This window comes from Convolutriloba macropyga, chromosome 13 (assembly GCF_964194025.1).
Source record: "Convolutriloba macropyga chromosome 13, txConMacr16.3, whole genome shotgun sequence".
NCBI classification, from domain to species: domain Eukaryota; kingdom Metazoa; phylum Xenacoelomorpha; order Acoela; family Convolutidae; genus Convolutriloba; species Convolutriloba macropyga.
In genome coordinates, this window is record NC_134480.1 from 34,269,284 (window position 1) to 34,294,272 (window position 24,989).

At 36.4% G+C, this 24,989-nt stretch overlaps 3 protein-coding genes across 3 annotated transcripts in view; all 3 read left to right on the forward strand.

Moving 5' to 3' along the window:
• Positions 1-2,369: 2,369 nt before the first annotated feature.
• Positions 2,370-24,989, forward strand: part of LOC142352242 (ribosome maturation protein SBDS-like) — a 105,021-nt gene continuing 82,401 nt past the window's right edge. The window contains exons 1-2 of the mRNA XM_075404709.1: positions 2,370-2,381; positions 18,448-18,615. Of these exons, the coding sequence (XP_075260824.1) occupies positions 18,511-18,615 (105 nt within the window). The 5' untranslated portion in view covers positions 2,370-2,381; positions 18,448-18,510. The remainder of the gene's footprint in view (positions 2,382-18,447; positions 18,616-24,989) is intronic.
• LOC142351431 (uncharacterized) lies at positions 2,871-3,937 on the forward strand. Its single transcript, XM_075403436.1, has one exon. The coding sequence runs from the start codon at positions 2,897-2,899 to the stop codon at positions 3,764-3,766; it is 870 nt and encodes a 289-aa protein (XP_075259551.1). The 5' UTR covers positions 2,871-2,896; the 3' UTR covers positions 3,767-3,937.
• Positions 8,835-18,209, forward strand: LOC142351704 (uncharacterized). Its single transcript, XM_075403848.1, has 4 exons — positions 8,835-11,146; positions 11,726-12,026; positions 15,158-15,276; positions 17,849-18,209. Exons 1-4 carry the CDS (start codon positions 8,882-8,884, stop codon positions 18,062-18,064), a joined length of 2,901 nt encoding a protein of 966 aa, XP_075259963.1. The 5' UTR covers positions 8,835-8,881; the 3' UTR covers positions 18,065-18,209.

The window sequence follows — 24,989 nt, forward strand, 5'->3', positions numbered from 1 at the left end:
CAATACAAGAGAAAGTCGTGGCAGGATAGAGATCGGTCTATAGTTTTCTACATCGCTTTTGGAGCCTTTTTTAAAAGTCGGAGTAACGTATGCACACTTCCAGAAGTTCGGCCACTCATTGGTATTAATAATATTTAAGAGAGAGCATACATATCCGGCCAGAGTACTGGGACAGCTGCTCCAAACAAACGATGGTATACCATTGCCAGCCACATTTGAGCTACCAGGTACAATCTCGAGGAGTTTAGTTATTTGATTCACTGAAAATGTAACTTCTGACAGAACTGCCACAGGATTTGCCATTTGCGGTAACGTGCCAGCTGAACAAGATGACTCGATGAAAACTGATTGAAAATATTTGTTCAACAGATTCGCTTTCTCTGTATTAGTAGATGCATGGGAATCTCGCCAAAACATTTCCTTGGGTAAGGTGCTCCGTCCACTCAATCTTCTGAGAATCTTGAAGGCCTCATTTGTAGTAAAATGTTTGCAAGAGTCAAGGAAGCAGGCTTTATCCAGCTCAATGAAGTCAGCCACCTCCTTTTCAAGCTTCAATAGAGATGAAATCGATGCTCTACGACGCCTGGCCGACTCTAGCTTGTTCAGGCAGTGCACTGTTATAGAGCTGTAGAAAAAAGGCAGCGTTTTCCTTCGTTTGTTTTTTCTGACAACTTGCAGAGAGGGCAATTGTTATATTACTTAGCCAAAAAGCCGGATAATCGATTGAAGGCACACAGTCAGCAAAACTAGAGCAAACGAGGAGTTCAAAAGCTTTACAATCAAAACCGCTTAGTGCAAAGTCCGATTGGGACTCAAAACGGTAGAAGTTATCTACTTCGTAATTTAGAATAAGAGGAAAGTGATCCGACAATTTGGCTTCTAATACTTCACATTCCCATGCTTCTGGCTGTGACACAAAAGCCAGGTCGAGAATATTACCACGTTTGTGTGTAAAATGCGAACGATTTGATCAAGTAGGTAATCTAGTGTAAGGCAGTCGATTAATTGTTGATCAAGAGAGTTTGAAGCGATGGGCGAGTCCCAGCTGATATTGGGAAAATTGAAGTCACCTAGAATTAAAATCTCCAACTTATCCGTAGTGCAGTGTTACAAGTACTTGGGAATAATGCGCGTAACTAATGATTGAAATAATGAAGGAGAAACAAAGAATTTAGAGTTTTTTGGAGGTAGGTACGTAAGTAATACCGCGAGGTAGGTTGATGGCAATCTAATCAGACAGCTCAAGTAGAAGTCTCCCACCTCAGTGTCCAGAATATCAGCGTTGTTTCGGAAATTGTTGTGCAAAGCTATCAGCAGACCACTGTGTTGTTTTACGCCTCTATCAGCTCTTGCAATAACAGAGTACGGCAAGCCGCAGAAGATACTGGAATCAGTGACAGAAAAATCAAGCCACGTTTCAACAAGTGCTATAATACTTGGCATTTTCTGACCGAAGAGTGTTGATAAAGATAAACGCTTCTCAATTGAGAGCATGCTCTGCACGTTAAAAAGTAATACACTAATAATTGTTCTTTCGATGGTTTTAGGAAGATTTAGTCATTTCTTTTCCTGCACTCGTCCCCTCCTGATCACAAAGGTTTTCCCAGGGTATTTGTTCTGAAGTGTTCTTCTCTCTTGACGTACTTGAAATTGTGCCTCTCTTTCTGACTTTGTTAAATCAGGATCAACATAAATCTGAGAAAAATTGTTGGAGGATCTCAGGTTCTTAGACTTCCTCAAAAACTCTTTTCTTTTTATGTCCGACTGAAACTTAACAAGTAGGAGCTGTCGACCGGTGGATTCGTTAATACTACCTATACGCTTCGGCTCGAAATCAGTTTTGTTCAGGGTGACGTCGATTTCTTCGGCAATTTGTTTGACAAGATCAAGATCGTTGCTGTCGTTCGATGGTACGGAGCCTTTGATAATAACATTCATTCTCTTGCTGTCTTGTTGAAGCTGTTCATGTCGAATTTCTCGAGCTATGCAGGACCTGGCTTTATTCTCCTTTGTAAGGTTATCGACGAGAATGTTGGCATAACTTTTGGGCTCGGTTATTTTTACGGCACTGCAAAATCCGCAACAGAAGGATTGACTTACGTCAAAATTCTTGGGTAACAGCACTTTTGTAACAACAGGGCAATCTTTACTGGAGCAAGGTATTTCTTTTTCCATTACTTCCTTCGATAACTGAGATCGAGTAGGCATTGTTTTTAATAAGTAAGCCTCAGGCACCTAACCACTGTAAAAACCACTTATTACGTTAGCCAAGTCTATCATTAGCCAGATCACTAAAATCCCTTTTCAAACAAGGGCTACCCAGAAATATAAAAATCTGGCTCGTCGAATCAAGCAACCACTGAAACACTAACTTATTAAATAGCAAAGCTATTTAATAAGTTTATCACAACAATTTGGCTAGAATATCTAAGCCAGGTTCATTTGCTAGAATATCTAACCAGCAGGTTTTACATAACCCCTTTGATTCCGACGTTCATTTGAACATCTTGTTGTGGTGAGGCATTTTCAGGTTAACAACAAGAGAACGAAGCTCGACTTTTGCCTTCGTAAAAGAAAAAAAGTCTTTGAATTTGTGCCACCCTAAATTTTTCCTCACTGCGGAGTTCCTTTTTTTCCTTTGACAATTGCGTGGGTCTTGGTGCTCATCGATGTTTCAAATTTACATGCAAAGTTTTCAGATTTTTTCCCTTGACTTTTTTTATTGTAGCTGAGCGTGTTTTCTACGCAGCGTTCCCATGATAGTTATACTTTTTATGGGCACTATGCGGCGAGGGGGAATCATAATCAGATTAATGAGAAAGACCCAAATGTTGTAAATAATAAAGAACGGCAAATGATATTTCAGTTAATATGTTATGTGCGTGTTGATGACACAATGAAGTGTAGTGTTCTTGGACCGTTATGTTTCTTGTCCGGTCTCCTGTCTATCCTCTACCTGTGCAGGAAACACCAGTCCTCGTTTTTACACATTCACCTTGTTGACGATGTTTCAATACCACCAGAACTGTTACTGCTTATTGGCCTGCTAGGACTGACGGTGCTTATTCATCACAAGAGAACAAATATTGCCATTGAAACAGGTGTTATATCTTCTATGCTTGGAGCATGGTTTGGATTTTCAGTTAATTTCATATTTACAAATTGGCAGAGCAGTTTGTTACCGTTACTTGCATATATTAGTCTTATGTGCTGGTTTCATTTTATGGAATTTTTCCTTACTGCAATTTTTCACCCCCATACTTTAAGTATAACATCATTTTTACTTAACCAGAGCGCACAGTATATCATCGCATTCTTCGCGAGTGTTGTCGAGTTTCTTATTGAGTTGTACGTTCTGGGAAGTTGGAAAGCTACCCGACCAGTTTTCTGGCTTGGATTTGCAATCTGCTTTGGAGGAGATCTTATTCGAAAAGCTGCCATGATCCAAGCTGGGGTGAGTTTTACGCACCTTGTACAGTATTCTCGTCGAGCAAATCACAAATTGGTCACTGATGGTGTGTATTCTTATGTCAGACATCCAACTTACACTGGGTGGACTTTGTTTGCAGTTTTCAGCCAAATTATGATGCTTAACCCTGTTTGCACAGTGCTGTTTACTTATGCAGCTTTTGTGTTCTTCTCAGAACGAGTTGAGGAAGAAGAGTTGCTTTTAATATCCTTCTTTGGAAGCGAATATGTAAAGTATAAGAGCAAAGTACCCTCTGGTTTGCCATTTATAAAAGGTGCTCAACTGATGAATAACTGAAACCAACAGTTTGTAAATTGTTTATTCGATGTTTAATCGATTGTTATTACAGATCTCACAATTTGTTTTATATGGGAAATCAATTATGAATAATGCTACGAATGATATTTTTTCTAGCTTTCGAGTTAACCCAATGATTTTTCTAGCTTTCGAATTAACCCTTTAAATAAATTTAGCTGTAATTTCTTGGTTTTAAAAACCTTTTGAGGGCTTATTTTGAGCTCATTCGACATATTGTAAATTTCTAACTGTGGAAACATGTGTTTTCATAAAGGCTGGTTGGTGTTTGACATAAGTATACAGGTCTTTCATAGAATAAAGCAATCATGTCAGCCAGATGCTTAACATGGCTGCCATTCCACAGACAGGCTTGTTCAAAGTTTTCGACGAGCTTCATTGTTTATTAGATGCAGCTCAATTGTAATATGTCTCTGAGCTAGATCTCCCAAGTTTCCAGATTATTAGTTGTGACAATAAAAATGTTTTCATCTTTTTTGGCTTAGTTAAAACTCAGTCAAAACCGCATGAAGGAATTTAAAAAAGCTGATTCGAATGAAGCGTGACGTCACATTTCGTAACAAAGGACGGAGGAGCTATCAAAAACCTTAGCAGGACACGTCTTTATTTAAAATCCAAAAACTGAATCAACTAATGACCAGACTGCCAGCACCTGTTCACTGTCCTTTTTGTTTACTTGGCTCTGTTTGTATGTGAACATTTATTTAACGTGCTGTTTTTGATTTGATGCTTTGAACACCACTATTTTTGATAACTATTTTTTCTTTATTTTTTGTGTTTGTTTAGTTTCGCGTATGTGAGGTCCTATGCTTAGTTGACTATCTAAAGCTGTTGTAATTGAGAAGGTGCTGGCAGTCTGGTCATAAGTTGATTCAGTTTTTGGATTTTAATTCAAGACTTGTCCTGCTAAGGTTTTTGATGGCTCCTCCGTCCTTTGTCTACGACATGTGATGTCACGCTCCATTCGAATCAGCTTTTCTAAATTCCTTCATGCAGTTTTGACTGAGTTGCGTATTAGATATCCTTTTTCATAGCTTTTGTTTTCTCACACGTCTTACCTCACACTCAAAATGACTTATTCCCTCTCGCCATCCTATTGAAATTTGCTTTCACTAATAGTAGTCAAAGAAACGGTATGAAGCCCGGTCATTAAGTCATAGTGCGTTATATTATCAAAGTCCATTAGAGCGGTTGCTAGCTGACATTAGTATTCTGAAACTGAATTAAGTAAAGTTTTAGGATATAACTGAAACTGCACACCCGAATTAAACAATTTTGAAAAAGGAAAAAAAATCTGTTAATTTTTATCTCTTTTTTCTTTTTCAATCCCGATGTGCGTCAACGGTGGCTATTTTCCGGGCATCTGCAGGCTATGTTTTCTCTTATTAAGTGCTTAAATTAATAAGCCTATTAAGTGTAGAATTCGAATCCAAAAAAATTGAAAACTAGAAGAAATTTACACCCTCCCTGTTTTCTCTTGCGCTCTCTACCTCATGCAAACACCTCACCATCATCGCCGCTTTTAAAGTTTTTTTGAAGTCCTTCATAGTTCATGTAGATATCGCTATTGGTTCCAAAAGGTTTTGAGGCATAGACTTCTGGTGTATGTATTGGTAATAGGTAACTTTAACAGAAACATTGAAAATTGCATTTTACTTTTTTTGGGCTGAACTGGCCTACTAAACCTCGTCTGGATTTGCAGATGTGTTAATTGTTTGATTTTAGCAACAGTATGACCATTAATTTTTCCAAGTTTTGTTACTTCTGCATTTTTCCTCTGCTCTTCTCTTCTACGACAAGATAATTTTCGTTTAGCCTGTTTTAAAGATTTTTTGTAGGCTGTAGCAAGAAATGTTTAATCTTAAAAAGTTGATTTGAAAATAATAGTGGAAATCATTTTTATCTTTTAATCTGTGCTTGGGCCTGCTCAAAAAATATTGCAGTTAGGTTAAATTTTCTCAAAATTGACCAAAAAGGTTTTCGATAACACCCCAAAAGCAACGTTTTTAAGGTTACTTCGGTATTGTTTTTCATTTTTGTAAACTTGTTTTCCCTTTCAGTGTTTTTTCTGCTTGACTCAGGAGTTTTTATTTCAAAAAATTGTATTTCTTGATTTTTCAGTAGCTATTGATAATTAATGCATTGAATGTACATATTTTTTTGAATCCTCAGAGTGATTACTTTTTCTCTTGGTCTGTCTGCTCTTTCTTCTGTGTAAAACTTGTTCTTTGTTTGGAAGTTGGACTTTGCATTGGCTGTAATCAACTGGTCGGGAAAAGTTCATTTTTGTTCGTGTTATTGTTTTCAGGACTTGTTCTGCTACGTTTTGCATGGCAGTTGGTGTTTCCGCTACTTTTCCACTTTATTTCAAGTCGATAAAAGTTTCCGGGGGTTTCAGTCGCTACTATGTTTGTAGGCTATATGTGTTTAAAAGATCAGTTTGTGCAGCTTTTAAACCCAAGTTTTGCTGTTTTGTTTTAATTTTGAGATTTTCGACAAGTTTAATGTTCTTTGAAAATTTTTCGGAGGTGTGATTTGTTAATGACATAAAGCCATACTATGGCCATCAAAATATGTTCGATTGCACTTTCTGCGAGCACTGATAATGTATTATGTAAACTCTCATCAATGAAGCTAGGTAACAAGTAGATAAAAATGAAAAAAAATGCAAAATTAAGTAACACTTTAATTTTTTTCGAAAAAAATATTTCAAAAGACATAAACGCCATTAATTACAGAAAGAAATAATTAAATAGGTTTGTTTATTCTTCCAAAGCAAGCCCCTGAGAATTGAAATTATCCAGAATATGTCTTACGTCTACAAAAAGAAAAAATCAAAAATTGATTCACTTCTTTTCCGTGTCGAAGCCAGTAAAGTCAACGAATTTTTTAAGAACATTAGTTTGTGTGACACCAATCCCTCTTTAAACCTTCCTTTGACAATAATGTCGCTTTTGGCTGGTAATTAACGAGACTGGAATACGAACAGACAATAAATGGAGCAAAATTGCAAAGTTACAAAGTGTCTTTTTTTAATTAAAAAAACTATTGTTTTCAGAGTCATGAAAACCAGCAGCTAACTACTAATATCAGAATATCGGATCATATATGCGTCCATGAAAAGCCAATGAAACCGGGTCACTGTACTGGAAATTTGATACGACTAAAAAGACACAGTAAAAAGGACAGTTAAAGACAAAAGTTTAAAAATTCGAATAAATTCTTCGAGAAAGTAGTTAAAATCATAATCTATATCTTCAAGGATTTTAAGATTATCAGTTGTGCCTTAATTTGATTGACGATAATGTGATATACGAACTGTCAATAACGTGATAATGTGACAAAACTAGAAAACGTGAAAAATGGGCAAATACCTAAAAAAACTTTAAAAAAATGTGAAATCTAGTTGTATCAAAGCCAGAAAACCATAATTTAAGTCGTAAAACCGCAATAAAGATTTAATTTGATTTCAATAAAAGGAAAAAACTTTTTTTCATTGCTGACAATAAACTACAAGTTGACCAAATTCAGAGAAAAATGGAGGCAAAGTTCAATAAGTCATTATTTATTTAAAAATCAAATACTTTTTGAAGTCAAAACAACCATAAGCTTTCAAGTAATCAACTAGATGCAACAATGTAAACCTATTTAGGAATTCAGTTGGACCTATCATTAGTGAGCTTTGGTTTGAATTGTTCTGTTATTTAATTAATGTAGAAAAGATCGATTTTTTTAATAAAAAAGACCGGCTGATCCGAATCATTTTTGGATTATACCGGTCCATGATTGGTCCAAAACTAGCCCTGTTAATGCTGTTTGTCCATTAGGAACAACTAATTGTTCAAATATTCTAGATATTGATATTTTGTTAGTTAAAAACTCAAAAATAGATGCTGCGTTTTTGATAATCAACGAATAAATTTAGCAAAAAACGGCAAAGTTTTAATTACAGAGCGCTCTCAACGGAATTTGAAGTAGGAAAGCCCCGTTTTGAATCTAAAAAGATTGTTATAATGGTGGTTGGGTCTGTACTTCCTGTAAACTTAATCAAATTGGACTAAGGAAACTAATTTCGTGCTGTTTTTGAAGAAAAATTTTTGAAATATTTAGCCAGAATTTTTGACAAAAAAAAAATAAAAATAGCCTAAAATATTCTTTTGATTTTTTTTGTTTTTACAAATATAAATCAACAACATTTTGTAAAAAAAAATAACAAATTTCAGCAAAATTGGCGAAGTTTTAGTCAAAAATTCCGGAAAATGCGAATAAAATCTCACCGGAATTCATTCTATGTTCTCGGAATTTAAACCTCGATAACTCCCTGTAAAAAAACGAAAATAAAAAAAATCTTTTTATTCCATATTCTGCGCTGGACAAGCTTTCTAATGGTACCAGTCTCAACTCTCTACGATGAATATATCGATCGGCCAAAATTGACTGAACAAATAAACCCATTTGAGTATATAGGTCCTTCCCCCTCAAAAGGTGTCGGAACAATAATGCGATGGCATAAAAAGCCCTCGCATTACTAATTTCAATGTAAGGTTCAAAAATTCTCCCAAGAAAAGCTGCAACTGAATATTCAAGAGGTATTGAAATTGTTCCTCATTTTCGGAGGTTTCAGATTTTTCCCAGGATGAAGCATAACGAATTTGCGGTCAATCAATGACTACGCTTGCGCCGCTGAAGAATATGAATAAACTAACTCTGATTTTAAATTTTAACCATTTTTCATAGTGATCATTAATTCAATCTTGAAACAAGACACCATTTAGTATTTTTTTCGTATTATTCAGTATAGAGAAATTCTTTCAAGCATAGTTTTGCTTGATTACAAATTCGTTATGCTTCCTGGAAAATTTGAAACTTCAGCGTCAAAAGATCAGAAAGGTTGTGAAATGATTCCCTGTATTTTCAAGCTCATTGTCAGCCCAGTTTTGAAAATTTTTGGCCACTTTTTTGAAATTTGGTCTCTTGGTTATGTGTACGTCTTTATACATGTGTATAATTTGTGAGGTAGCATTATTTTGTCGGTTTTTTTTCCAGATATTAAATGTTGTATTGATAAATAATGACGTCAACGTAGTGGTCTGAGTTATGTCAGAATCCCCTGAAGGTGCAGGGAACGATGTTGAAGATACTCGCAATGATGCAAACGTAGAAGACGGAGGTGAAGAATCGCCTGCTAGCGATTCTTCCGCTGAAGAGGAACAGAGTAATGCCAGTAGCGAAGAGGAAGGTGAAGCACCGCAATCTGAGAAAGAAGACCCAGCTGCAGAATCGGGCGAAGGTAACGATTCTGGGAGCAACCAAGGAGAGGAATCGGATGTTGAAATGGACGCCGAGATTGAGAACCCCAACAGCCAGGAAGAACGGTCCAATGATGTCGAAAATGCCAGCGCAGTATTGAATGACAGCATTCCAGAAAATCTTGAAGGCTCAAATTTGGGTGATCAGCTTGAGGATAGTCCTGAATATACTGTAAGTGAGAATACAGAGGGCGTGACGAACGATGGAAACGTTGATCAAATGGATGATCAAGATCAACAAGAAGAACAAAACGATGCTGAGCAAAACGAAGATCAAGAATCCTCTGAGGCGTCAGATTCTGAGGAAGGCGAAGTTGACGGGCTCCCAGACAAGTCCGAAGACCCGGAAAAAGCTGATATAATTGCTGATGACGTATCTGGTGATAAATCTGAGGAAATGGGAGCAGTTATGGTCAATGAAACTGAAAGTTACGATCCTCAGAATGCTGAAAATAATGAAGAAGCTGAACAAAGTGATGATGCGGAAGAGAGAATTGATGATGAAAGTCAAGTTAAACCAGAAGTGAAGACAGAAACCCGGAACCAAGCCTCGGATGAGGAACAAGAATTAGAAAGCAGCGCCAGTGACAGTGATGCAGAGCAAGAGAAGACTGGAGAATCTTCAGCTAAAGCATCCCGACCATCAGCTGTAGATCTCTTTGGCGAGGACTTGGATTCCTCTTCAAGCAGTGAGAACGATTCAGAGAAAGAATCCAAACCGAAAGTTCCCAAAGTTGAGTTTGCGGACGACGAAGCACATGAGGAAAAAGAGCCAGAAGAGGGGGAAGAAATGGACACCTCAAAAGTGGATGATCTGAACCAGTCCGCGGTCACTGAAGAAGAGGAAGAGGTTCAAGAAGAAACAAGAATCGAAGTGGAAATCCCAAAGGTTGCGGCAGATCTTGGCGACGACCATTTCTTTGTAAAGCTACCCAATTTTCTGAGTGTGGAAACTCGGCCTTTTGATCCCATGCTGTACGAAGACGAAATTGATGAAGATGATATTCTAGATGAAGAGGGGCGGTCAAGGTTGAAACTGAAGTGTGAAAACACAATTCGATGGAGAAATGTTCCCTTGGACGATGAAGGAAATTTCGAAAAGGAAAGCAACGCTCGATTCGTAAAATGGTCAGATGGTAGCTTAACATTGCATCTTGGAAAAGAAATTTTTGATGTTCACAGAATGAAAATGAGCGGCGATTTTAATCACCTTTTCGTTCGCCAAGGAACAGGTTTGCAAGGCATTGCAGTTTTTCAGAATAAATTAATCTTCAGACCGCATTCTACGGAATCCTTCACGCATAGAAAAATGACACTATCATTGGCTGAACGAAGTCAAAAGAAACAACAAATCAAGGTGCTCCCAATGGCTGGCAAAGATCCAGAGTCTTTACGAAACGAAATGCTGAAAAAAGAAGACGAAAAGTTCAAGGCTAGTTTGCGCAGAGATGCTCAACAACGACGAATCAAAGAACGCCAGCAAGCCCGAGATCTTAACAAATCGTACCTTGATGGAACCGTTTCTGACGACGAAGACCATCCGAATTCATTCAGTGTTCGCAATATCAAAAACCATTACGGCAAGGGAATGCCTGGAGGTAATATCTACTCAGACTCTGATGACGAAAATGAGGAGTCCTCGACTGATGAAGAGGATGAGGATTACGACGACTCGAAATCGGCATCGGGTAAAAAAGACGAGGCTCAGAGCTCTTCGACTGCCACGAAACGAAAGAAACCTACAACGTTGGTGAGTTCGGACGAAGATGCGGATGATGAGGATGCGCAGGAAGGTTCAAGTTCAAAGCCCTCGAAGTCTTCACAGAAGATGAAGAAACAGAAAAAGAGGGCAAAGATCAGCGAAGATGAAGACGAAGAACGCGATGAAGAGGAGGAACAAGATGAGGAGGATCAGGAAAAGGAATCAGAAAAGAGGGCGGAAAGTGATCAAGGTAACAATGATGGGGGAGGATCTGGTCGTGAAGAGGGATCCGAAAAAAGCAGTGAAGGTGGAAAAAGCTCATCTTCTTCATCGGAAGAAGCTGATGATGATTAGGAAGTCCAATAATCTGTTTGTCACCTCGATCGACGTTGCTGTGATCGTCTTTTGATTCGAACTGCTCTTCAAGTTTAACATAGACTGGAGATGGTGGGAGATTGAGTGTCTGATTGAAAAATGTTGAACTCGTGCTTTTGAATGTTGGCTATCATTTTGTATTGACTAGGCATATTTTGTCACTCAATGGCAGTTTAGTTTTCTGTTTTATGAGAGTATAATATAATCGTACTTTAATTGTTACGTCGATGTTTTTTGACATCAAACTATGAATAGTAACATAGGGCTTTCGGACGATTTGAAATATGAAACTGTGACAGTTGAAATGAAAAGACAGACAAGCTAGCTGAAAGATCAAATCTCCAGTAGGCTTAGTTATATATTTTTAAAGATACCCGAGCAAGTGTCAATGAAGAAATTGGTTCTTGACAAGTTTAGATGATATTGATATTTGGTGAGTTTCGCTTCTAACATGCTACATGTTTTAAACAAGTTCATTTTCATGAAGGTTTGGGTTAACTACGTTTTTCAGATAATTGAGAATTGTCATCGAACTATTGTTGAGGTGTAACCTGAGTGCGTGCAATACCCCTCATTAAATTAACTGGCCAAAAGTTATCACGAAAAGCATTACTAATTATGGAGGCTGAAGATATTGTTGAATACGAGGACGATGACGAATACGAAGATGAAGATGATGAACAGGAAGAAGACGCGGATACCTCTCTTCTCAAATTGAAGGAGGGTGCCAGTCGGAAGAAGGGCCGGGGTCTGGATACCTCAAAAGATGGCGGCAAGCGTGATAACACAGCGGATGATGACTATGATGAGTTGGAAGACGATGATGCAGTCACTCATGTTCCTCAAAGCGGGCCAGGTAAACTTTGATTGGAACTCCGTCGTGCTGTATTTCGCGTTTTTCTTTCCATAAAATTGTGTCAACGCGAAAATACTAGCACTTATCATATGAGCATTATATTATTTAGTACTTTTATAATAGATGTATTATTGTTTTTGTATCCATTAGTTGACAAAAATAATTGTTTGAAAGGCAATATTTAACGAAGTGACCATTTTTCAAAGTTTTTGTCACCATTTTGTGCCTTTCATCAGATTTTAATATGAATCGACGCATACTCATCCGAGTATTGATTGCTGTATATTCTGAGGTTCCGAAGTGGATACGGAACAAAGAAATTAAAAAATCCCCGAATTTTCCGACTGATTTTACAATGCAATGATGAAAACAGGCCGTGTTTTGTAGTATTGTAATATCAATCAACAAAAATCCAAATTTAATAGATACTGCATTTGGGTCTCCTTTGTTTTTTTCGCGAATGCTATTAGATGTATCAATTACATGTTCTAAAAGTGCTTCGTTCCCTCAAGGGTGACTTCGTAGTTCTTGGATTTCCACTTGGTCGCTGTAATTACGACCCATTGGGTTAATAGTGCGAACAATTGAACCTACTTATTGTTTGCGGTTGATAGCTAAAGATTTCTATGACTTTGCAGTGTTTTCATAACAATTCAGCTAAATTTTCCGTTTGCCCGTTTTTTTGTTAATTGTTTTCAAACGAAGTTTGTGGCTACTATATTAAACCTGTGGTCTTTTTCATGCGGTTTGTTGCTTGACCGATTTTTCGTTCGACCCATTTGACTTTCCCTCAAACGGTTTAAACAAAGAGCTCTCGGCGGGTGTTAAGTTGTCTTAGAGCCTTTCGGCTAACTAGACTCTAAGAATTCAATTAACCAAATCTGTTTTTAGAAGACAATTTCATGTGAAGGGTGGTTGTTAATCTTAAAAGTCTCATACCCACTCCGCCATTCCCACCCCCCTCCCCACAATACTAGTATGTAAGCTCCAGCTGAGTACTACCAAACACAACCGCTCGCCGGTTGTTAGAGAGCAATTCGCCCGACGTTAGTCGGTTATTTTTTTTCATTTTTTTTTTCATTGTCTTCTCGCTTAGTCTCAGTAAGGACGGATCCCCTTGGTTTTATGATAAAGCATAAATGTACCTGTTTAATGTTTTCAGTGATAGCTAATAATTTTAGCAACATTGACAATGATTTTTTTCATAATGTATGAATTTTAATTTGGTCCTTATTTGTCTTTGTCACTCTAGCCCTTTGAGTAATTCACAAAAAAAATTGTTCTATTTAACGTTTGGTACTGCGATTTGATTAAAATTTATTTACAATTTATAATTTAGTTTTATATTTTTTTCTGCTGTGATATATAACTTTGCGTTTGCGGGGTCATGTGCTCTGACGACAAGCAGAGGCTAGTTTTTTTTAGTAATATTCAGGTTATTAGATTTTTCATTTCTTCGAATTGTAATTCAAGACTTGTCCTGCTATGTTTTAAATTAGTCGTTGTCCCTATTTTGTATGACCGTTTGATCACGTGCGAAGAGGTCAAAGTGCAATTTCTTGTTGCTTATTTTTACTCTAGTTGAATAAATGTCCATAGTTTCATTTTTACAGCTTTTTTAAAAATCGGTTTTCAGGTCAATTGTGTGATAATTTTGAGCATACTTGACTTACCCCACTCAATAAAATGACTTTTGCTATCTTTTTAAGGTCCAGATTGACAATGCAAACAATCAAAATTAAATAGAGGTCTTTCAACTATTATAATTACAACCCTATTTTCTAAAGAAATTACTGCACTGCTTGAAACAAAGTTGGAAAAATATTCTGAAATCGGATTCTCCTTCTCTGAATCGCAGTTTTTTGTCGTCAGTGTTGATTTTTTAAACAAACCGGTTTCAGGAGTCTATTTTGCGGCTATTGTCGGGTAATCTGCCGACTATGTTTAGTTTTCGCTTAATACTTCTATAGTTTTGATTATACATCAATTTTAAGTTTATGGAAAATTGTTTTGCTGCAAATTTAATATAGATTACTGTTGCTTTTAAAAAAAAAATTCTTGATAATTTTGGATGAAATTTCAGTTTTTTGACCTATGTTGGTTCTTTCAACGCAATGTATTTCGGTACGCAGGGAGTTTTTTTGAGGAAATGATACAGTATTTGTTTGATAGGGGCAATTTTGTTTTAAGATCTGCTGAGTTTTCATACTTTCTTCAACTAAAACAAGATTTTTCAGTCCAGCTAAATTTTTTTTGTAAGGTAATTCGAAAGTTTGGTATTGATCTCCTTCAAAAGAACAACAGTGTTTACGGCTCCCAAGCGCGAATGCTATTTGCATTGTAATGTGCTGTATAACTAACTACTAATATTTTATAAGGTGGAGTCATAATAAACATTGGGGGATTGAGGCGAAACAAACTTGACACAGAATTTTCTAAGTACCAATTCTCATGTTAGCGAAATAAACACCAAATAATGATCTGATGATAATGTTTCTATTCGTTGCAAAATTTTGGGAAATGAAGTTGAAATTGTTCGCATAATTATTCTTAGAAAGCAGGCGATTTGTCATTAAAGGTGCGTTAGCAACGGTTGTTTTGTGAATGAGTTTTAAGTATGATAATGACAACTGAGAGAAAATTATAATTCACACGTGACATAGTAAGGAAAATTTAATTGCTTGGGAAACTTTTGAAGTCAAAAATGTTTGCTTGGTTTTAATATTTAAGACTGTTATAATCTTTTAGGACGGTTATGACCGTTATATTTTTTCATCTTTGAAGGAAAAACGCACTTTTTTCGTGAAGTTGATCGTGCTGATTTGCTCTCCAGTGAAGTTTTGTATTGTTTAGTCATTTTTTTCCGTTAGATAAATTTGGCGGCGAGTTACTAAGAAATTGCTCATCTGACAGGTGATAAGATCATCCAGATTTTCATCTAATATCTTCATCTGTTTTTGACCTCCGTGTGAATGAAAAAATTGAAATTGATTGCAATTAATCTTTTTGTTTCATTTTGCAGGCTGTCGTAAGCATTTTTGGACTTCTCTCTATCGCAGTATTCTGTTCTCCGAAGTCTTTCATTATCTGGAAAGCTTTGAAATTATCTTTTTTACTTTTCTTGTGTTCAGGTGCCCCTCAGAAGTCGGTGGAAGGGTGGATTGTGTTTGTGGCTGGAATCCACGCAGAAGCAACTGAGGAGGATGTGAGAGACATGTTTGCAGATTATGGAGATATCAAGAATATTCAGGTAACTACTGCCGTCTCGTCTTCACATCTCGCACGGTGTTCAAGTTGCAGCCCTCTACATGGGGGTCTGCGTTGGACTATAATGGGAAGAAGAAGTCATGAGTGCCGTAGGAAATGAGACTTAGAAACAATTTTTCAATGAAGAAAGGTTTTAATGGCTCTCGAACGTTTAAAGCATTTTTTTGTAAACGTGCTGGTCTTTTTTAGGCAAAATTTTTATTTGGTCGTTTTAACTTTTGTGCCCTTGACTTTTCGTGTTGCGTGTCTCTCTGTCACAATTTGAAGCAGCTGAACTTAAGTGGTGGCAATTCACTAGTAAAAGTCAAATGAAAAGTGCACCGAAATTGGCATCATTTTTTCATCTAAAATTTTCATTGGTTATAGTGGTATATAATTACCTCTAATGATGTCATTTAAAGCCCCCTTAGTGATTTTAGTTGCCTCCCCCCGAATGATGCAAACTGCAATAAATTAGAGCTCCCACTAGTAGTTCGATAGCAATTCTTCCGACGTTAGTCGGTTATCTTAAAAATGAAAATGTTGCATCCAAATTTACTGAGATTTCGCGCTGAATTACGAAACATGGAGCCGTTCACATTTTTGAGAGCTAAAAGGCATATATTGGGCCTTATCCAGTATACGCATTTTTTTGCATGTATCTCACCAGCTTAGTGGGGCTAGAAACTAAGACCAAAAAGAAAGGTAAATTAAGAAAGCCTTGTGTCAAAGAAGAAAACGCCCCATACTCAGCCTTTCGAGTAACCCTCTCTACAGTAATGGTTAATGATTATTAACAGCCGCCGTCTTTTGATCGGTGGCTGTGTCTTTTGGCTGTGGAGTGTCTTTTGATCGGTAATTTTGTTGGAGTGTATTTGAAACAGGAAGTGAAATGCGTGAAGAGAAAGTGTGTAGGTCTAATTGCTTAAGTGCTGAGGAGAAGAGAGAGTGGTTTTCTGTTCATGCTATATTTTTGAGAGAGAGGGAGAGAAAAGTAGGTGTCAATAAAATTTTCGTTAAATGAGCTATTTTTTTTTTATCACGTGCGGCATTTTGAAAGCAGTTTTTTTAGTTTAAACTTTTTTTCAGTCAACGATGTTTGTATTGTTGAACCAAACTAGTAATCTGGCGTTCAAAAAGCTTTTTTGACAATCTGAATCAAAAATTGATATTTTAGATTCAATTTTGAGCTATTTTTACCATTTTGCCTTGTAGTTTTTTAGCAGGTTTTGTATTCTTTAAATTTATATAGCATTTGTGGATCATGTAATTCAAATTAGCTGTTTTGGTTCGCTTTGTGATTTAATTGTTATTGATTTTGAGTTGTTTTTCTTTTTGAAGATAATTGAGTAAATTTAAGCATATTTTTAAGATTATTTTAAATTTTGCTCATTTTAAGCTCCCTATGGTTTTTCTTGTTAAAATTTTAGTTTACATCTATTTTACAGATTTTGCTCCCGAACGGTGGCATTGAAGGTCAGTGAGGGCAGTTTTCACTGAATTGAATAATACAAATTTCTTAATTTTTTCGGTTTCTTTTTTTCGTTCTCTTTCATTTTTTGTTGTTTAATATTTTTTGCCAGATTATGGGTGGGCAAGTGCCTGAAAAGAAGCAGTTATTAAATTTATTTGCGGACAGATAGATTGGGAATAGTTTTTTTGTTCTGTGGATAAGTTCGCTGAAATGGTTATTTTTTTGGGCACTATCCTTCATTTCTCCTTCCTTTCACCGGTTTTCTCTATATGAACTATTTTGTGGCCTCTTCTGTCAATTGATAATCGGTTGTAGAATGAGAACTAACGGTGTTTAAAGCCTTTCTGCCAATAGTTGTTTTGGAGCCGCATTTCGTAATGAAATTTTTTATCAGACTTTCAGTATTTGTTGTCATTTACTTTTCCAATGTTATTTTGCCTGTTATTGTTTCAAATTGATTAGCATTATCAATTAGAAGGCTCATTGCGTTAGTTGTGGTAGTCAATTTTCTTTTAGGAGTCCTTTCCGGAAGTTTTCTGGCTGTTTTTTTTTTAATTCGCTTTACCCACGTTTTTCATTTTACATTAGTCACGATTTTTACGCTTGATTTCTGACTTACTTCACTCACTGTTTCAACTGATTGGAATTTCAATTCCTTCAGATATTGAATTACGCATTGTTGTGAATACGGTCAAAGTCAAAAGAGCAAAATCAAAGGAAGCCGGATAAACATAAAGCGAGGTCATTAAATCATAATGCATTAGGTTATCAAAGTTGGTTAAAGCGATTGCTGGCTGGCGTTATTATTAAGATTAATAGCCTTCAGTTTAGAAGCTGAATTAAGTGTAATTTTAGAATTTAACCGAATATACAGACTTTAATCACCAAACAAGAACTATTGGTCACAAAAAAATTCTGTCGATGTCTTAATTTTTTTTCTGTTGCAATCCCAATGTACGTCAAGCGGGGCAACGCTGGCTATTTTCCGGCAATTTGCCGCCTGTTTTATTTGTGCCCCAAGTATAATAGTTAAGATCCATAGGTCGCGCTTCGTTATTCTGTAAACCTTTTCAACCTCGTGAGTACCTCCTTTGGATCTTAGGTACCTTTGGACAGACGTACTGGATACCTCAAAGGGTACGCTCTGGTCGAATACGAACGCGCCAAAGAAGCCAAAACTGCCCTGGAAGCGCTAAATGGAGCTGAACTACTGGGTCAAGAGATAAGCGTTGATTGGGCATTTGTGAAGAGCAACAAAACCCAGAAATCCAGACGGCGAAGTGGTCGATCACGCAGTCCACATGGACGGAGGCGATGATGGAAGTTATGAACTGGTTTTTGGTTTTGATATAAAAATGTTGACTAACTACTTTTTAGTTGATTTGTCTTGTAATAAATGTTTTCTTATATGATACTTCATGTTTTACATCGTCTTTTTTGGTTCAATTGATCTTTTGAAGAAATCTTCCTTTTATCTATAGATAATTCTGGAAAACATGCAATTTTTTTGAGCGTGACCTGAATGTGACGCTTTTTTCGTAAGGTTCATTCGAAACAATCAAGTTGATTAATTACGATGGACATTATTTCCATAGAACTACTGTATTAAAGAAATTATTTACTATTTTTATAATCAGTTTGATTCTGTTACTGCATCAGAAAATTCAAGTAACCTCGTTTTCTGGTTCTGCTCCGCTTTTCAGATCTGATGAAATGGTGATGAAAAAATTAAGAGAAGTCTGGTAGATATTTGCTAATCAAAAGATGTCAATTTTCACTCCTGTGAATCAAAAGCGACTTACAAATGTTGCGGTGGTGCGAATGAAATGTCACGGGAAACGATTTGAGATTGCTTGCTATCAGAACAAGGTTAGAATGTTGTCAGTTAAACAAAAATTCTGTCATAATGCTGTCGCCTGTCTAAAGCATCTGAGGTTAGATTTCAGTGACCTGGTTTATACAAATCTTTCTCCTGTTCATATGTATTGAAATAAGAAAAAATAATAGTTCTTTTCAAACAAATTAATGAATACGTTAAGTCAAGTTATGGAGAATAATTTGTGGAGAGTATATCCAATATATTAAACGTAAGATATGATAAGAGACCATGTTTAACGAGAGCCAAAAATGCATGTTTAAGAATCAAAATTTTGCAGGTTTAAGGGACCCTGCACGCGCATGTTTAAGAGCCGCTATGGACAGCATGCTTAAGCAAACACACGAGAGAGGTCAATGACCTGAAACGCGCAAAAGCAAATGGATGGGAAATGAACTTGAATCAATAGATTGATAGCCAGGCGCACTTACCACTGCGCTGTACGGTCGTGCAGATAGCTCGCCAAAAGAAAGGAAAAATTTTTCTGGGTAGTTTGTGTTAATTGTATGTGAACGTAATGCTAAACAGTGCTCCTATTTTCAACGGTCCTTAAGCATGGAGCCTGGCGTAATAAATGATTTTGAAACATATAGCGCCATATTTAAGCTAATAATTTGCATGTTTTGCGCTCATTAAGGTTGCGGCAGAACAAATCGAAAAAGCCATCGATGAAAAATTTGATGTAGAAAGAGCAATGGCCACAAAATTGGTTTTTCATCCACTCCTTTCTGTCTGTCCGTGTTTCCTTTCTTTCTGTCTTCAATTATTTTTTAAATCTTGCTTCATTATACTTTTTTTATAACGTCTATCTATCTATTATATTCAATGTAAGTTGCACTTTAGAATAATGGTAAACAGCGATCTTATTTTTCCGTGTTTTAAGGGTCCTTGAAAATGAAGCCTAGCGTAATGAATGCGTTTTGAGACGAGTTATACTGCAATGCTTTAGCTCCTATTCTGCACATGTTTTGAGCTCATTAAGCTTGCGGCATAGCCAAAACCAGCGAGCAGAAAAAGCCATCGGCAAAAAATTGATATAGAAAGAGCAATAGACAAGAAGAATACGCATCGGCACAGTAAGAGATCAGGCCTATGGCTGTTAAGTGAGGGGCACGGGTTTGCGTGCCGAAAAAGGCTTTTATTTTCCTGGCCTATTAAATGGGTAAATGTTGTTTTTCCTCCACTCCTTTCTTTCGTCTTTAATTCTGTTTTAACCTTTTTCATTATAAATGTATTTCCTATCTATCTATATATTTATTCTAACTCGGTTGCTATGTCACCATGTTTTGGGGCTTCTAATCTCCGCATCTTTTAACTCTCCTTAAACACGCGGCCTAACCTAGTAAATGCGTTTTCAGAAACGCTATGCCACCATATAAAAGCTCGTTATCTGCACAAGTCTTAGCGCTCCTTAATCATAAATTATAGCAAAGCCAAAAAATGTCTTGAACAAAATTTGCTTGTACATAGGGTAATAGACGCAAAGAATATGAATCGGTAGCGTAAGCGGTAAGAACTATGGCTGTTAAACGAGGGATGTATGTTCGAATCAGAGTTGGCGCGAAACAGAAAGCGTAAGTTCTTTTAAACCATCTATGCCTTTAAATTTTTTGTGATGCTTTTGTGGGCCTGCGAGTTTTCTTCAAAGTGAAGAATCATACGCAGACACCATGATGAATGGTTTTGCGATTTAGTCAGTTGATAGGAATCTGATCATGTAATAGTTAGGACAAAATGCTGCAAGAACTTGCCATTATTGGAATATCGATCCGAAATTACGTTAACTGGCAAAAGTAAATGTCAAAATTGCAATTGTGCATGGTAAGCTGTGTGATTTTGTGCGAATATTCTGATTATTTTTAATTTCTCTGGAGCGAAATTTGAAGCAATTATTTTAAACGGGTCTTTTTGTCTAATTTCTAATAGCCGCCCTCATCGGGGAGGCCAACTTCAGAACGGTGTTAAAGCGGTGTCATATTTCTGACTTGGCTACTCATCTGCTAGGTACATCGTTCTGACGACATATTTCTGACGAAAATCCCCTTTACATCGTTCTGATATCGAAAGTCAGAACTATGATGCGACATAATTCACACTTTGCAGAAAATCATATTTCTACTCCTATGACTAAAAACAAAAAATCATTGCATTTCAGTCGTTCTTTACACAATATTGATCAAAAGCTGTTTTTTCATTTACAACATAAAAATTCGACATTACAGAAGTCAGGAACAATGTGTACAAAACAAAAATGAACAGTTCTTTCAACGAAGACAATTACTAATCTGAACATCTTTTAGTGCTCAGTTTTTCCTTGGTACCACTCTAGGATTAAATTCACAATACAAAATTACAAAAAATTTTTTGTCACCAAGAAAAAATCAATCAATCTAAAATATTTTTTTCTCTTTTCATTTCTAAACCAAGTATACTAAAAATTATATCTAGGATGTAAATGTGGCTTGTGGTGTGCTCGCAGAATTACAACAGATAGCAAATCAAAATTTAATTTTTTTCCAACAGTTGTAAAAGAAAAAATTTTTGAAGCTCCGTTATGCAAGATAAGGATGCGTTCAGAGACAAGCTGCAAAAAATATACATTTTTGAAGTTCCGTTATGCAACGCAAAGCCTTTTTTGAGCCAATTAGCTAGCACAGATGGTGCTGTTTTCACAGACCAGTCAACATATGTATGATGGCCATCACGTTAAACGGAAAAATGGAAAGACTTATCAAATTCTTCGAAATTCTTGCTGCGCAACCTTGAACGCTTGAGTGAAAAAAATAAGTACAGCTATTGGTCAAAAATGACGATTCAAACTGACCAAAAACATTTTGGCCAAAAAAAAATTGAGGACACACTTGTAGATAGGATGATTCCAATCTACAAGTGTCCCCTCCCCTCAACTCCATCAAAAAATTTTTTAAAAAAAGGAAAAGACAAAAAAAATGATAGTCTTAGGACTGAGAAACCGGTAAACTAATTCCTATTTCCACCAGTGACTGAGTAATTGATAAATGCTAGCCATATAGGTGATTTATGCAAGCTGCTGTCCTCATAGAAATACAAATATTTTCCAATTCAATCATTTTTTTCAAAAATTCAAAAAAAACACATTTTTGAAGTTCCCTTTTGCAACACAAAGCCTTTTTTGAGCCAGTCAGCTAGCAGAGATAGTGCTGCGTTCAAAAACAAGTCAACTGAAATATGATGGCCGTCACCTTACAACAAAAAAAATGGAACAATTTGTCAAAATCTTCGAAATTTTTGTTGCACATCCTTGAACGATTGAGAGAAAATGTAAGTACAGCTATGGGACAAAAATTACGATCCAAATTGACCCAAAAATTCTTGGCCAAAAAAAAAATTGGGGAAACACTTGTAGATAGGATGATTCCTATCTACAAGTGTGTCCCCCCTCAACACCATCATCAAAAATTTTTCAAAAAGGAAAAGAATAAAAAAAATTGAGTCTTAGGACTGAGAAACCAGTAAACTAATTCCTGTAGCCCCCAGTGACTGAGTAATTTAAAAATTCCAGCCATATATGTGGTTTATGGAAGCTGCTGTCCTCATAGAAATACAAAACATTTCCAAATCAATCATTTTTTTTTTCAAAATTGCAAAAAAATACGTTTTTGAACTTGAGTTATTCAACGCAAAGCCTTTTTGTGTGCTAGTCAGCTAGCACAGATAGTGCTGCGTTTACAAACAAGTCAACTTATATATGATGGCCATCACCTTACAACAAAAAAATGGAAAAATTTGTCAAAATCTTCGAAATTTTTGTTGCCCCCCCCTCAACACCATCAGCAACACCATCATCAACCCCCCCCCCCCTCAACACCATCATCAAAAAATTTTCAAAAAGGAAAAGAATAAAAAAATTGATAGTCTTAGGACTGAGAAACCAGCAAACTAATTCCTGTAGCCCCCAGTGACAGTAATTTACAAATTCCAGTCATATATGTGGTTTATGGAAGCTGCTGTCCTCATGGAAATACAACATATTTCCAATTCAATCATTTTTTCAAAATTGCAAAAAAATACGTTTTTGAAGTTCCGTTATTCAACGTAAAGCTAGTTTTTTTGAGCCAGTCAGCTAGCACAGATAGTGCTGCGTTCAAAAACAAGTCAACTTAAATATGATGGCCGTCACCTTACAACAAAAAAGTGGAACAATTTGTCAAAATCTTCGAAAGTTTTGTTGCACATCCTTGAACGATTGAGAGAAAAAATAAGTACCGCTATGGGACAAAAATAACGATCCAAATTGACCAAAAAATTTTTGGCCAAAAAAAAAAATTGGGGACACACTTGTAGATAGGATGATTCCTATCTACAAGTGTGTCCCCCCTTCAACACCATCATCAAAAAATTTTCAAAAAAAGGAAAAGAATAAAAAATTGATATTCTTAGGACTGATGAACCAGTAAACTAATTCCTGTAGCCCCCAGTGACTGAGTAATTTACAAATGCTAGCCGTATATGTTGTTTATGGAAGCTGCTGTCCTCATAGAAATATAAAATATTTCCAAATCAATCATTTTTTTCAAAATTGCGAAAAAATTACGTTTTTGAAGTTCGGTTATGCAACGCAAAGCCTTTTGTTTAGCCAGTCAGCTAGCGCAGATAGTGCTGCGTTCACAAACAAGTCAACTTATATATGATGGCCAAGTAAATTGACCAAAAAAATTTTGGCCAAAAAAAAAATTGGGGACACACTTGTAGATAGGTTGATTCCTATCTACAAGTGTGTCCCCCCCCCCCCTTCAACACCACCATCAAAAAATTTTCAAAAGGAAAAGAATAAAAAATATTGATAGTCTTAGGACTGAGGAACCAGTAAATTAATTCCTGTAGCCCCCAGTGACTGAGTAATTTACATGTGCTAGCCATATATGTTGTTTATGGAAGCTGCTGTCCTCATAGAAATATAAAATATTTCCAAATCAATCATTTTTTTTCAAAATTGCGAAAAAAATACGTTTTTGAACTTGAGTTATTCAACGCAAAGCCTTTTTGTGTGCTAGTCAGCTAGCACAGATAGTGCTGCGTTTACAAACAAGTCAACTTATATATGATGGCCATCACCTTACAACAAAAAAAATGGAACAATTTGTCAAAATCTTCGAAATTTTTGTTGCACATCCTTGAACGATTGAGAGAAAATGTAAGTACAGCTATGGGACAAAAATGACGATCCAAATTGACCCAAAAATTCTTGGCCAAAAAAAAATTGGGGAAACACTTGTAGATAGGATGATTCCTATCTACAAGTGTGTCCCCCCTCAACACCATCATCAAAAAATTTTCAAAAAGGAAAAGAATAAAAAAAATTGAGTCTTAGGACTGAGAAACCAGTAAACTAATTCCTCTAGCCCCCAGTGACTGAGTAATTTACAAATTCCAGCCATATATGTGGTTTATGGAAGCTGCTGTCCTCATAGAAATACAAAACATTTCCAAATCAATCATTTTTTTTCAAAATTGCAAAAAATACGTTTTTGAACTTGATTTATTCAACGCAAAGCCTTTTTGTGTGCTAGTCAGCTAGCACAGATAGTGCTGCGTTTACAAACAAGTCAACTTATATATGATGGCCATCACCTTACAACAAAAAAATGGAAAAATTTGTCAAAATCTTCGAACTTTTTGTTGCCCCCCCCCCTCAACACCATCATCAACACCATCATCAACCCCCCCCCCCCCCCCCCCCCCTCAACACCATCATCAAAAAATTTTCAAAAAGGAAAAGAATAAAAAAATTGATAGTCTTAGGACTGAGAAACCAGCAAACTAATTCCTGTAGCCCCCAGTGACAGTAATTTACAAATTCCAGTCATATATGTGGTTTATGGAAGCTGCTGTCCTCATGGAAATACAACATATTTCCAAATCAATCATTTTTTCAAAATTGCAAAAAAATACGTTTTTGAAGTTCCGTTATTCAACGTAAAGCTGGTTTTTTTGAGCCAGTCAGCTAGCACAGATAGTGCTGCGTTCAAAAACAAGTCAACTTAAATATGATGGCCGTCACCTTACAACAAAAAAGTGGAACAATTTGTCAAAATCTTCGAAAGTTTTGTTGCACATCCTTGAACGATTGAGAGAAAAAATAAGTACCGCTATGGGACAAAAATAACGATCCAAATTGACCAAAAAATTTTTGGCCAAAAAAAAATTGGGGACACACTTGTAGATAGGATGATTCCTATCTACAAGTGTGTCCCCCCTTCAACACCATCATCAAAAAATTTTCAAAAAAAGGAAAAGAATAAAAAATTGATATTCTTAGGACTGATGAACCAGTAAACTAATTCCTGTAGCCCCCAGTGACTGAGTAATTTACAAATGCTAGCCGTAT